General features: G+C 38.1%; 1 protein-coding gene across 3 annotated transcripts in view; it reads right to left on the bottom strand.

Moving 5' to 3' along the window:
- Nucleotides 1–1,860: 1,860 nt before the first annotated feature.
- The window catches only part of HELQ (helicase, POLQ like), a 44,996-nt gene continuing 33,731 nt past the window's right edge, over nucleotides 1,861–13,125 (bottom strand). For all 3 annotated transcript variants that reach the window (XM_012559896.2, XM_023725715.1, XM_012559898.1), the window contains 3 exons: nucleotides 12,757–12,870; nucleotides 11,597–11,731; nucleotides 1,861–2,075 (listed from right to left, as the gene is read on the bottom strand). In XM_012559896.2, the coding sequence (XP_012415350.1) occupies nucleotides 1,968–2,075; nucleotides 11,597–11,731; nucleotides 12,757–12,870 (357 nt within the window). In that variant the 3' untranslated portion in view covers nucleotides 1,861–1,967. The remainder of the gene's footprint in view (nucleotides 2,076–11,596; nucleotides 11,732–12,756; nucleotides 12,871–13,125) is intronic.

The raw sequence follows: 13,125 nt of genomic DNA, 5'->3' as shown, positions 1-13,125 counted from the left end.
AGTGCTTAACCACTACGCCACTAGGGCTCCTGAAACCTGGATAGAATAAGGTATATACTTGGGCTTCTATCACTTGAAACAGAAAAAACATGTTTATTATATATTAAATCCTCAAACTGTAGTTGGGTCTATTTTGACTCTCCACTATGTTCCCACTGGTCTGTTTTTCTATTCTTCTCTAGAACTAAACTGTTTCAACTTCTTTACATTTTAATATTTTAGGCCTAATGTCCCATCATTACAATTGACACAGCCTTTCAGTTAGATTTACCTAGAGAAACACTGATAAGGAGTAGGGGTAGGAGTTGTCCTGGACTCAAATACTAGCCTCAAATTCTAGTTCCTATACAGGTACTCCTTAACTCCAATTTTAAGTTAATAAATTAATTTGGGATGATAAATCAATCTTTTACAAATTTGGTCAGCAAGAGTCAGGGCTTATTTAGAGTCTTACTTACTTGGTCAAACTAATAAAACTGGAGTTTCTAGATTTAAAAATATCCTGAATTCCAGACTATGGATCACTGTGAGCATACCTCAGTACCTGGCCCAAGCTGCCAGCAGGCTAGCCAGGTGCTCTTTTATGATCTTTTTTAGCTGCAACAAATGGAACATGTGTGGGAAAGCCCAAGATTCTACTAAGACATTACGATGCCATAGTTTGGCTCATGTAAACAAATGTAAAGATTGGGGGGAAGGAGGGCAGTATGGGAAGTAATGCTGAGGACAACATCAAGGCCAGGTGAAAGGGACACTAAGGAAGGGATTAAAGAGACAAATTCTATCAAAGTAATAATGATTAAGTGTATGGATTTCAGACTGACACTGCCTGGTTTGAATCTCTGCTCTGCTACTAACTAGTACCTACCCAAGTTAATTCTTCTGTGTCTCAGTTTACCTATTATAACTGAGTAAAATGGGGATAGTGACAGTACCTGCTTCTTAGGGTTTTTGTAAGGATAAAATTAGTTAGTTCTCATAAAGCACTTACAACAGTGCCTGGTATACAGAAAGTACTAGGTAAGTGACTGCCATATTATCATGGTCTAAAATTTTAAGGTATGAAGAACTTGTCTGTAGATCTATTTGCAAAGTTTCTAATGGACATCTCTTAGGTGAGTAGAATTTTGACCAAACCAATTCCATACTCATAAATATAGCTAGTTATCACCCTTTTTTGCTTGTACCAGGGTCATCTACATTTGAGCTATAATTCTGAACAGAAAGTGGGCAGAGGGTATATTTAAGCTGTGATTAAAGAGAATCTTCAAATTACTGATTTAGGTAGTATTCATTCTTCAGAGAGCTTCCTACTTTGTGCAGTAAACTGATAGGTGCTTTGTGGCATACAAAGATTAATAAAACAGATTTCACCTCTCTGGGAGACTATAAACTAAGAGTAGAAAAAAGATATGGGCATCAATGAGAGGTCCACAATGAGGGAAATAGCACTCACATAAGGAGTTGGGGATACGGATGAGCTTGGGACAATCTCAAAGAGGTAACAGCATTTGAGCATTTTTAGTTGACACTTGAAGTAGATGGTGTGTTTTAAAGATAATTTTCATCACTGGCAACAGAATAAAGCATCCAAGAAATGGAGGGTTTGGGAATCAAAGGGAAGATTCTTGGGGTTGCAATAGTCTAGTTTGATGCAGGAAAATGGTAAGAGAATAATGAAAGATCTGGCTACAAAGGTAGGTTGGGGATATATTGAGGAAGTTGGATTTCATTTTATGGTGAGCACCATAGATTTTTGAGCAGAAAAAGAATGTGTAAGTACTGAACAAGGTGGATTATTAGTGGGAAGTTTACTATAATTATGGGTGAGAGGCATACTCAGACATCATCCATAGTTCCTAATGTATAATTAAAATGTATTTTTTTCTTTTATAAAATATGGGGAATCTTTAATAAAATACATGCACAATAAATAATTCATTTTTGAAAATGCTCATTAGGTAGCTTCATGCCTTTTCAATAGGAGAAGCCACAGTATCAGGGAAATCAGAAGGCAATCTCAATAACTCTTCTACTTCTTCTTGCAAAGCCTCTGCTTTTTCAAGTAACAGCATCTATAATAAAAAATCAAGACATGGAACAAAAATATGCATTGCTAGAGAACTGCCAACATTTTTACCACCATTTATTAGACACCTAAATTCTTATACATCAGTAATCTGGACATTAAAAACTAATAACGAGACTGAAAAATGGGCACTTAAGAAAAGCGATTATAGCAAATGAGGCTGACGCATTTAGTTAAAGCCATTTTAGCTGACCATGGCTTTTAGTATACCAAAAATAAAGGAGCTTTAATACTCTCACAGATGTTTTACTGAAGACTCAGCCACTTAAAAATTAACTTTTAATCTATAAAGTCTAAGACAATTTTGCAAAAATTTAATTACCCCCTGAAAATGTTATATTTTATATAGGCACTTTATTATTCCTCAGAATGTAATATACTATCTTCTAAAAACCTATTCACATTTAAAAGAAAAGTTTTATTCAAGATCGTAAAGTTAACATGTTTAATTAGAAAAAACAAAAGCATTTCTAAACATGGCACATAGATGTCAATGAATATTTAGAAATAAAATGCTGGTATTTGTATAAGATCGTGAAGTATTCGTATTACTTCTGTTACAAAACTGTCATAATAAAAAGTTTAGAAAAATCACAGAGGAAAAAATCATATAAAAGAAAGCAAAAGTGAAAAAATAAAAACACTCTCAACCAATTTGATACAAAGCATAGCATTAGTATAATCTATTGCCATCAAGTAGAATTCCAATTCATAGCGGCCCTACAGGACAGAGCAGAACTGCCCCATAGGGTTTCCAAGGCTGTAATCTTTACAGAAGCAGACTGCCATGTCTTTCTCCCGCAAAGTGGCTGGTGGGTTCAAACTGCCAACTCTTCAGTTTGCAGCTGAACACTTAACCACTATGCCAACAGGGCTCCCTGCATAGCATTACATAGCATTACATAAAAGAGATTAAAATGTAATTAGGTTAGCTTTCTAGTAGCTGAGGTAATGGTGACCATGCAGAACAAATCTCCTAACACATCCTCTAAAAACAATACAGACCAACAAGAACAACAAATAAACTACACAGAACCCATGTATCAGCATTACTAGAATACAGAGAAACACCATCAACCTCAAATTACTTGCAGTTAAAAAAAACAAAACACCAATTTCCAGTAGAGTCATTTCTCAAGTTCCCACCCCATGTGTTTGTGGAGATCAAAGTGTGGTTGAGAAAAAAACCACATAGATGAGAGAAGAGGGGAACAGAGGGCCTAAGATTAAACTAAAATCACCTTCAGAGAGAAAGGCTACTCCAAGTGCAAAAATGCTGAAAAAGAATCTTGGTAACTTGGGGGTCATCTACATCAACTGACACAACATAGTTCATAAAGATAAAGTTCTGCATTCTACTTTGATGAGTAGTGTCTGGGGTCTTAAAAGCTTTTGAGTGGTCATCTAAGATACATCTATTGGTCTCTTACCATCTGGAGCAAAGAAGAGTGAAGCAAATTTAAGACTCAAGGGAGCAAACAGTCCAAAGGACTAATGGACCACATGAACCACAGCCTGTACGATCCTGAAACCAGAAGAATTAGACGGTGTCTGGCTACCACTACCGACTAGACTGCTCTGACTGGGACCACAACAGAGGGTCCTGGACAGAATGGCAGAAAAATTGTAGAACAAAAAACCAAATTTACAAAAAAGACCAGACTTACTGGTCTGACAGAGACTGGTGGCCCTAAGACATCCTTCTGAACTGGAACTGCCGCCATTCCCGGAGACAAGCTTTCAGCCAAGTCATAGACAGATCCATAAAAGAAACAATTTAACACCTGAGAGGAACGTGCTCCTTAGAACAATCAATTATATGAGATCAAAAGGGTGACATTTGCCCAAAAGCAAAGATGAGAAGTCAGGAAGGATAGAAAATCAGGACAAAAGGAAATGATGAATCTAGGATGGAAATGAGGAGAGTGCTGACACATTGTGGGGAATGAAGCCAATGTTATGAAACACTTTGTACAAGCTATTGAATGGGAAAATAATTTGCTGTGTAAACTTTCCACCTAATATCACAATAAAAAATTTTTAAAAATTAAATGCATATGAATACTTCATATTACATATTTACACTAGCAATTTTTTCCCAATAAACTTTTTGTGATGTTGATTCATATAAATTTATCATTATTGTTCTATAGCCCAACAAGGTATGAAAATTTAACCATTTTATTCATGATGATCATTTAGGTTTGTTTATTTCTGACTCTTTGGATACTAGAATACCCTAGTATGTGTATCCTTAAAAAAAAAAAAGAATCTTGGTAGATTAATGCATTGTTAATAGAAAGGAACTTAAAGTGTGTGGGGGGCTCTAGGAGGCAGCCTTAGCAATGCTTCTGGGTTAGAGAATAGGTAAAAACAGAGAGGTACCCTTCGGAGGCTGAATAGTGACAGAAAAAGACAGAAGAGGGGAAATTTTAGTATCCTGCAGGACAAAAAAGGGGCCCTGGCGGTGCAGTGAGTAAGCGCTCAGCTGCTAACCAAAAGGTCCAGGGTTCGAATCCATCAGCTGCTCTATGAGAGAAAGCTGTGGCAGTCTTGGAAACCCTACGGAGCAGTTCTACTCTGTCCAAAAAGGTTGCTATGAGTCGGAATCTACTAGATGGCAATGAGTTTCAGGGCAGGAAAAAAGGAAATTAAAAAAAAAAACAACAAAGGACATATGATGGATTGAACTGTGTCCCCCAAAAATATGTGTTGTAAATACTAACCTCTATGCCTGTGGTTATAATCCCATCTGGGAATGGGTTGTCTTTGTCACGTTAATGAGACAGGATTAGTGCATGGTGTGTCTTGAGTCAATTTCATTTGAGATATAAAAGAGATTAAACAAGCAAGGAAGAGAGCAGCAATGAGGGGAAGAGAGGTGCCAAGCCATAAGAAGATTGCCCAGGAGCAGAAGCTCAGAAGAGACAAGAAACTTCCTCCAGAGCCAACAGGGAAAGAAAGCCTTCCCCTAGAGCCAGCATCCTGAATTTGGACTTCTAGCCCTCTGGACTGTGAGAAAATAAATTTCTGTTTGTTAAAGCCACCCACTTGTCGTATTTCTGTTATAGCAGCACTAGATGACTAAGACAGACCCCTCCTTGCGCCCTCCCTGAGACAAAAGTCATCCAATAAAGAAACCACACTTCACTACACTGTCAGAAGAGAGAGCTCGAGTTTGTAGTCTCATAACCTACTCCAGATGGCCAGCCCTGTCCAAGAAACACAGAGGCATACACAGTTCTCATTTTTACAAAGCTACTATATAAAAAGAAAACAGCAAATGAGAATCAAAGCACTTCAGCACATAAAAGTTTCCCTCTCTTGGGTGGAAGTGAGGGAGAAAAGAGAGTCACTGCCTAGGGGGCAGTGAGTTTCTGCTAACTGTGATGAAAAAAATCCGGAAACAGATAGGTGATGGTTGTACAACATGATAAATGTAATTAATGTCACTGAATTGTACATGTAAAAAAATGTTGAAATGGCAAGTGTTTTGTTATATATATTTCTACCACAATAAAAAAAGAAAGAAAGAAAGAATGAAACAAACAGCATACTTGGAATCAAGAGGCACAACCTGAGTTCTAGTTTAAAAAAAAAAAAAAAAAAGTCCCTCCCTAAAAGCAAACCACGAAGCAGAAAAATCTGTAACATAACACTCAAGATGGAATTAAAGATTCTCAAGTAAGTATTTGGCGATATGAAAAAAAAAAAAAAAAGAACAACACACCCTGAATAAGAAGTCTCCAAATTCAGAACAGAAATAAACCAAAAAAACAGAAAAAAATGAACTAAAAGTTGATTGAGCTCAGGAAAGAAATGGAAGAAAAAGGCAAAATCATATCAAAAAGAAAAACTAAATATAAGTGTCCAAGGAAGAACAGATTTAAGTAAAAACTTAATTAGGTTCATTGAAGAAGGGCAGGAATACAAACAAGATAATGACAACAAGATAAAGAAAGAAGTAAAAAAGGTCAGAGAGATTGAAATGTAAGATGGACAAAGAGAGAGGCCCTAAAGAAAACAAACAATGGATAAAACTAGTATTTAAAACTTAAACTCAAGAAAACTTGCACAAATAAAAGTCGGTGAAGATATAGCCTAAAAAAACTATTTGAATTTAAAGAAAGAGAAAAGAGGTTAACGTTTTACATACTCAAAAAAAAAAAAAAAAAGTCCTAAGGATGGGAAAGAAAGAATTAAAATGGAATATAAACAGAATCTAACTGTGTTTCAAATGAATAACATAACAACACTGAAGCAGGGAAAGAAAAGAAAAAAAAAAACCCGAGAAACATCTTAGCATATTATTTCAATTTTATCTCAGACTAAAGACAAAAAGAATTATAAAAACTGAACTCTAGATAGTAAGTTTGCTTTTTGCACCTGTATAATTTGATTTTACTTACTTTGAATTTACTTTGTGTATTCTAGGACTAGGGGCCCTGGTGGGGCAGTGGTTAAAGTGCTAGGCTGCTGACCTAAAGGTCAGCGGCTGGAACCCACCAGTCGCCCTGCTGGAGAAAGATATGGCAGTCTGCTTCCATAAAGATTTACAGCCTTGGAAACCCTATAGGGCAGTTCTACTCTGTCCTATAGAATCGCTATGAGTTGGAATTGACTTGATGGCAGTGAGTTTGGTATAGTTTTGGTATTCTAGGACTGAGAAAAAGATAAATATTTTGAAGAAAATAGGAGCCAGGTTTTTCACTGTTAGAGAAAGGAACTAAAAATATGAAAAGAGGGAAAACTATAATGAATCCAATAGTGTGGTATTAGTGTGGTGGACTAGAGATGACTGGGAATTCTTCGACACTCCTCCCATTGAGAGGTGGGTTCTAACTCTCCCCTTGGATCCGTGCTGGCCGTGGTGATTCACTCCTAACCAATAACAAGTGCTGTGGAAATCACACTGCATGATTTCAGTGCTTGGTTAAAAGAAGCTTTACAGTTTCTGCCTTGGTTTCTTAGAATGATTGCTGTCTGAATGCACCCCTACTAGATGACTAAGATAGACCCTTCCTTGCAATCATGCTATAAGAAACTAAAGCTACATGGAGATTATAAATACATAAATAAGAAGCTCACAATGTTTTAAAATAAATTATATCAGACTGGAATGAAAGGGACAGATTCAGTGCAAAATAAAAAAAGGCCTTTGGATCCATGAACTTTCTAAGGGCAGGAAGCAGGCTGACAAACTACCCAGCTGCAAATATGGGGCATTTCTTATGGAAAAGGAAGAATGACTCAGTGGAGAGAACCAAAAGTCAGGAAGAATCATTCCAAGGGAGTAGAGCTGTGTCCTAATCATGGAACTGGCCACATGTGCTTGACTGAGTTTTAGAATAACTGCTATGTGTCTCCCATTTTCCCTCTTCCTGAATAGGAGTGTACTGTGGTTATCCTAGCTCTGTTTCACCATTGTATGTGGTGTCTTTTCAATTCACAGATCTTCAGACTGAGAGGAACTGTACTTGTGAAATTGCACTTGAGGAACATTACCTGCACCTGTACTTGATTTAGAAGAAATACTAGACCCAGAACCTAAGTCTGATGCTATAATAGAATAAATCTTTTGAGGGTGAGTATATTTTGAATGTGGGAGAAATGTAAATAATTTGTGACTATAGGACAGACATTAAAGATGACTGCAAATTATCTGACACTCTTCTCATGCAGACGAAACCCACTGCCATCAAGTAGATTCTGACTCATAGTGACCCCATAGGGTTTCCAAGGCTGAAAATCTCTACGGAAGCAGGCTGCCACATCTTTCTCCCACAGATCAGCTGGTGGTTTCGAACTGCCGACCTTTCAATTAGCAGTCGATCACTTTAACCACTGTGCCACCAGGGCTCCTTTCTCATGTAGAGGTAGTATCTAATTCTTTTTCCTTTGAATCTGGGCTGGTTTTAATGACCTAGTAACTAACAGTATGCATCGGAAGTAACACTGCACAACTTCTGATGTCAGGTCAGAAGATTTCTTTCATTTTCTGCCTTGGCCTCTTGAAATGCGCACTCTCAGAACTCAGAACTATGAGATACCATGAGATACCCAAGCCATATGGAAAAGCCATAATGTAGTTGCTCCCACTGACAGCCCCAGATAACACCTAATTATTAACTGCCAGCCATGGAGTGAGCCATCTTGGACATCCAGCCCATTTGGCCTTCAGATGACTAGGGATCCCAACTGAGAACCACCTAGGTGAACCCTTCCAGAATTCCTAATCTACACGAACAAGCAAAATAAAATGGTTGTTTTAAGCCATTAAATTTTGGGGTAAAACTTTGTTATGCAGAAATATATAACTAGAAAAATTAGAATTGGAATTATCAATATGTGTTCATGACCTTTAATATATTTATACATAAGCATAGATAAATGCATAGCTATAGGTGGGCTCTGTCTGCTGAGAGAACCTAGAATCAATATTATGTCTCTAACAATAAGCACATCTAGCTCCAAAAACTTGGTTTCTAAATATCATCTTCACTGAAAGGAACTAGGGCTCTTTGGAAAAATAATTTGATGCCATGGTGAAGGCAAGGGAAGGAAAAGATGAACCTGCAACATCTTGTACCAGAGTGCCAGTTATTTATTCATTGCCTTTTGGCTCCAAATCTATCCTTCATTGTCCTACTTGAGATACTAGAGTTAGATCCTGTAAACGTTTTTCCTTTATAGGCTAGTACATTGTTAAGCATTCTCAGTAGAGGGCACTGGAGGGGCTCTGTAGGAGGAAGGGTTTCTCTTCCTGGTTCTGGCTCTTTATCTTATTGCTCCTACAGTGTCTGTCTGCTATGCCAGACACCCAGTGGTGCTCATTTCCAATGAGTTTCAACAGTACCCCTGCGGACAGCTTTCTGACAAGTTCCATAAATACTTGTGCTGGCTTCCGAGCAAGTTCAACAGCACACTCCAAGTAGCTTCTGGGAAGTTTTGCTGGCACCTCAGTGAGTAGTTTCCTGCTTTCCAGCCTTGGATGCAGCACCTCAGTGAACCTTTTTGTCATCCAGTGAGCCACAATCACATCCTCTCCAGTGAAGTCTGAATCCCATCTGTCATGGGTTGAATTATGTCCCCCCAAAAATGTGTATATCAATTTGGCTGGGTCACAATTCCCAGAGTTGTGTGGTTGTCCTCCATTTTGTGATTGTAATTTTATGTTAAAGAGGATTAGGGTGGGATTGTAACACCACCCTTACCCAGGTCACATCCCTGATCCAATGTTCCCTGGGGGTGTGGCCTGCACCACCTTTCATCTCTTAAGAGATAAAAAGGGAAGAAAGCAGAGAGGAGGGAACCTCATACCACCAAGAAAACAGTGCCAGGAGCAGAGCGCATGCTTTGGACCTGAGGTTCCTGCGAAGAAAAGCTCCCAGACCAAGGGAAGACTGATGCATCACAAGGACCTTTCTCCAGAGCCGACAGGGAGAGAAAGCCTTCTCCTGGAGCTGATGCCCTGAATTTGGACTTGTAGCCTACCGAACTGTGAGAGAATAAACTGCTCTTTGTAAAGCCATCCACTTGTGGTATTCCTGTTAGAGCAGCACTAGATGACTAAGACACCATCCTTAGGGGATAGTGTGTGTGTGTGTGTGTGTGTTGGAGTGGGGTGGTAAAACCTCTCTCAAATTTATCCTTCCTTGTATACAGTTCTACTTACCCCCTAGAAGCCAACCTCTATTACTAGTTATTCATTCTTCATATTAAACTTTGCTGTTCAAATTACTGTGTGGTTTCTGTCTTGCAACTGGACCCTGACAGATACGGCCAAAACGTAAGAAAGTACTCAAAAAATGATGGGGACAGGTAAAAGAGATACAGAATCTAGCTTGCAGGAGCTCCTGCTGGCCAAATCTGAAACCACTTGAGCATCAAAATAAGTAATGATAGTAACAGATTATAACTTACTGAATAAGTATGAACCCATGTGTCCATACTGGTACAAACAAATGGCCAAATAAATGCAGAAGGAAAAGCTCTTTCTCATAGAATGCCAATAAATAAATATAGAAGGAACGATGGAGTTAGAAAATCGTAATTTGACAAACATTGTAGAAATAACCGAGTCAAGCAAAAATCATCAATGGACGCTAAAATGAGTGCATGAAAGTTTAATGAAGAAGAGTATACCTACATAGTCTTAAAGAATCCACCCATAAAATATTTACCAATTACAAAGAGAAGAAATAATAACTTTACAATGAAGAAACTTGGCAGACAGCACCTTCCAAATGATCAAGTTAATATCAGTGATGTAAGTGACACCATGTGGCTCCTGATATACCAAGAATGCCACAATAGCATTTTTGTAGTATTCCTGCCAAAAATGCATAACCTCAATACAATCACAAGGAAACATCAGACAAATCCAAACTGAGGGACAGTCTTCAAAATAACTGACCTGTACTCTTCAAAAAAATGTCAAGATTGTAAATTCGAAGACAGATTGAAGAACTGTTACATATTAAATAAACGTAAAGAAATATAACAACTAAACACAACATGTGATCCTGCACTGGACCTTGACTATAACTTTTTTGTACTATAAAGGACATTATTGGGACAACTGGTAAAACAGGAATAAAGTCTGTAGATTAGATAATGGTATTTAATCAATGTTAACTTCCTGATTTTGATCACTGTACTGTAGTTATGTAAGAGAATGCCATGGTATTTTCAATCACCTCATATGCTTGTGAAAGCTAGACAATGAATAAGGAAGACCAAAGAATTGATGCCTTTGATTACAGTGCTGGCAAAGAATATACCACAGACTTCCAAAAGAATGAACAAATCTGTCTTGAAGAAGTACAGCCAAAATGTTCCTTAGAAGCAAGGATGGTAAGACTTCTTCTCATGTACTGTGAACATGTTATCAGGAGGGGCTCTGCCCTGGAGAAGGACATTGTGCTTGGTAAGAAAGAGGGTCAGTGAAAAAGAGGAAGACCCTCTATGAGACGGACTGACACAGTGGCTGCAACAATGGGCTCAAACAAAGCAACGATTGTGAGGATGGCACAGGACCGGGCAGCATTTCGTTCTGTTGTACATAGATAGGGCTGCTGTGAATTGGAACCGACTCAATGGCAACTAACAACATTACAACAACGTGTCCAAAAATAGAATAATCTAATTTTTGAGGTTGTAACCTCTTTGCCAACGAAGGCGTTCCAAGGTGAGAAGACCAGCTATTGGGAATGCTGAGGAAAGGACTTCTGTGAAGAGGGTGCCAGGAGGTAGAACTCAACAGTTTTAAGGTTTTGTTGTACTACAGCGAATCGTTGAAAATGTCTTTATTTTTTAAAAGGTTCTTTTTCTCTTTTTAGCAAGCCTTCTTTCACAACAGATGCATCATTTTTATCCATATATTGTGAGTATATACTTCTGTGCCTATAGAATGTAAACTGTTATGCAATGTTAAATGTTTTTATGTCTAAAGTATAAATGAAAATACTATAAAATATTATAAAGGTTAAAAAATTGTTTGCTTACTTTTGCTGATGAAACAATCTGCTTGGCCTGGCGTCTTGATAAATGATCAACTGTCTTTATTAGCACCTCAGGATTTGCATTAGCTAAGTGCATTAGACTTTTGTATCCAGCATTGTATAATTGTTTTGCTCGACCCTGAAAGTGTTAAAAAATCAGTTAAGATCACAGTTTGGGATGAAGAAAAAAATTAAATGTCTTACTCAAGGGAAAAAATTTCAAATGCAGGAGATAGGAATAAACCAAGATAATAAAGTAAGTATGAGGAGATAACACATGAGAATTCTGAGGAATTTTTAAAGATGCATTTGGGTGGCTTCAGTCTGTTTTGTCTAAGTCAACTGATGCGTGCTGCCGTTAGGGAATGAGAAACCCATTAAAGCCCTTAGGTTAGTGGCCAAACTTCAGATCCCTAAGCAGAATGTTCTAGTCCAATGTCCTTAAAATGGTCTCATTATCTATTCAGGGGACCACTGTTTGTTTGTTTGTTTTAACAAGCAGTATTATTCCCCTGATTCAAAGACTGAATAATGGAGAATGCAAATTGAGGGTTGGTTGAAAATAGAAAGGTGAGGAACCAACTGAGGACGTTTTTCTCACTTACTAAGAAAATGTAAATGACCCGTGTTGCCACCAATTCACCACCACCTTACACAAGCACTGAGTCTAAATGGACAGAGGTAACCTTCACTGGAGAGGAAGAGACGCTGCGGAGAAGTGGTAGCAAAAACATACTTGGGGATAGTTGTCTCATCCCTACTGCTGTTTTTTTTATTTGCCAACTGTGATTTTTCACGAGGACTACTTCCAGATTAACAAGAGGAATTCTGGGAGGCTATGGCAGTAATTTATTTAAAAAAAACAAAACAAAAGACTCTTGTGACGAGAGAGAAAAGGCTTTTGTTGTTATTTGCCCTGTGGTAAGACTTCACTAAATAGCAAACCTTATTTTTCTGTTAGTTGAAATAATCTCAGTTGGGAAACTGGGAAGCTAAAAAAACAAAACTGTCGCCATCCAGTCGATTCTGAGTCATAGCGATCCTATAGGATAGAGTAGAACTGCCCCATAGGGTTTCCAAGGAGTGGCTGGTGGATTCAAACCACCGGCCTTTTGGTTCGCAGCCAAACTCTAACTGCTGTGCCACAAGGGCTCCACTACTGACCTCTAAAACTCCAGTCACTTCCATGAGAGGGATTAGCTCTGCCTTTACACAGTAAGTCAGCTTCTTGGTGAGCTCTACCAAAAGGGCTCTATAAACCCAAAACTCCTCCAGCTCCTGTATGAAACAAAGAAATATACAAAATTTAAATTTGGTAAGTTATATTTCAAATTTTGTTTGTGTGGAATGGGGCTCAGAGAGGACACCAATTCTGGAACTTGGGTTAAGCCATGATACCAAGTAAAATTATTATGAGGATCATGGGAGAGAGCCTAAGGTATTTGATGGACTGGTTTTAGGATGAGGAGAAAGATTGAAAAACTAAAAAGTAAGTCCATAAGGAGAGTTATATTCATTGTTACCAAAGTATCA

Source organism: Trichechus manatus, unplaced genomic scaffold, assembly GCF_000243295.1.
Source record: "Trichechus manatus latirostris isolate Lorelei unplaced genomic scaffold, TriManLat1.0 scaffold00374, whole genome shotgun sequence".
NCBI lineage: Eukaryota > Metazoa > Chordata > Mammalia > Sirenia > Trichechidae > Trichechus > Trichechus manatus.
Note: the sequence above shows the minus strand (reverse complement) of the source record. Positions and strands in the feature narration are given on the sequence as shown.